General features: G+C 38.4%; 2 protein-coding genes across 3 annotated transcripts in view; one reads left to right on the forward strand and one right to left on the reverse strand.

Moving 5' to 3' along the window:
- Positions 1–1,530, forward strand: part of LOC100640165 (SH3 domain-containing kinase-binding protein 1-like) — a 6,183-nt gene extending 4,653 nt beyond the window's left edge. For both annotated transcript variants that reach the window (XM_019997786.1, XM_019997787.1), the window contains 3 exons: positions 908–995; positions 1,079–1,327; positions 1,383–1,530. In XM_019997786.1, coding sequence (XP_019853345.1) covers positions 908–995; positions 1,079–1,327; positions 1,383–1,504 — 459 coding nt within the window. In that variant the 3' untranslated portion in view covers positions 1,505–1,530. The remainder of the gene's footprint in view (positions 1–907; positions 996–1,078; positions 1,328–1,382) is intronic.
- Positions 1–1,551, reverse strand: part of LOC105313113 (pleckstrin homology domain-containing family H member 1-like) — a 35,763-nt gene that overhangs the window by 5,715 nt on the left and 28,497 nt on the right. The window lies entirely within an intron of this gene.

Below are 1,551 nucleotides of genomic sequence, written 5' to 3' on the forward strand. Positions count from 1 at the left end.
CAGTGGACTGTTCGCAGAAACAGTATTTTAGATATTACTCCTCTGACATAGCAAATCAGTAAATGAAACTATGACAGTTCCATGCACAATGATTGTGGCAACATTTCCAATGATCTTGTTAGTCTATTTTTACCCGTGTAATGGAGCAACAGGTACAAAAAGTTTTGAAAATTTGCAAGTAACAGAAATTTGAACAATATCACAGTATATTTGCAAAATAACAATGGTATCATTATTTTTTTCATAATAGTCATGTTACACAAACACTAAAGTATTGAAATATTATTAAAATAACAAAAAATCAACATTGGTTTAAATACAGTCTTCCTCTGAATGTCGTCGATGAGTAGCCATTTTTTGACCACACCCACCAAAATCCAATCACGGACCCTGTGTCAGCCGGTTTGTACTGGTTTGAATAGATCACGTGACCTAGTTTCCAATCCCGGTTACGTAGTCTATAATATCTATGGTTGAAGCCTTTGATCTAAGCTCCACCCATTATTTAAGGTCTGTATAGACCTCCTTAGGTGAGAATAAATACTGCAGCAAAGTGGGTGGTTGAGGCTGAAATGTCAGCCGGCTAATGTAGATATAGCAATCTGTACTAGAGATTACATTGCAAACAAGTAATGAGTATGCAGCAAGAGTGGATAAGAAGTGAAATATAGAACTATAGTGAAGTATACACACAATTGCTAGGTGCAGCCTTGTCAATATCTAGCTCATACAACATAGCTGGAGTTTTTTTGCAGCTTTTAATAATCTTTCTTCTCTCAGGATTTAGCACATGCATTGTCATTATCTCTTGCCATTCACTATAAGTGGCATATTAGGTACAATTAGTGATCATGCCTATTGACCACAGGATGGGCCTATAGTCTAATGTCTATGATCTTGTTTTTAGATAGAGGACGGTTGGTGTGAGGGAACACTCAATGGCATTAAAGGGGTATTTCCCGAGAATTTTGTGAAGCTGAATCCGAAAGCAGGGAGTAAGGAACATTGAAAATTATGCTAGTTTTCTTTTCAGATATTTGGACAATGCTATTGAGATTATAATAATTATTTTATATAGCTGAATTGGCAGGCAACATTTGTAAGCGAAGAGCTAAGGTTGCATACAGTTACACAGCAGAGAACCCTGATGAACTGAGCCTGCCACTCGGGAGCACTGTAGAAGTACTGGGGGAGGAGGAGGAAGGATGGTGGAGAGGGAAGCTTGATGGGAAAGAAGGTGTGTTCCCATCTAATTTTGTTCAGCTAATTGAAGAGGCTGAGGAAAAAGATTCTTCTCCTGCTTTTTCTAGTATAAAACCTAAACCAGGTAGGAGAATCCTAGCCTCCATGCATACATCTTATTTTGATACTCTACACAATAGCTGAGAAGGCAAGGTCTATGACAGCAATGCCAGGGCTAGGTGGTATCAATCTGAACGAGCTCAGACAGAAACTTAGACCAGTTTCACTGGCCATAGGACCACCAGTAAGCAAATTAAACTGACTTATTATGCACTGTCAGTTTTATGCTATGCATACTACCAAGAGTAT

The sequence above is a fragment of the Amphimedon queenslandica genome, unplaced genomic scaffold (genome assembly GCF_000090795.2).
Source record: "Amphimedon queenslandica unplaced genomic scaffold, v1.1 AMPQUscaffold_13353, whole genome shotgun sequence".
In the NCBI taxonomy this organism is placed as follows: domain Eukaryota; kingdom Metazoa; phylum Porifera; class Demospongiae; order Haplosclerida; family Niphatidae; genus Amphimedon; species Amphimedon queenslandica.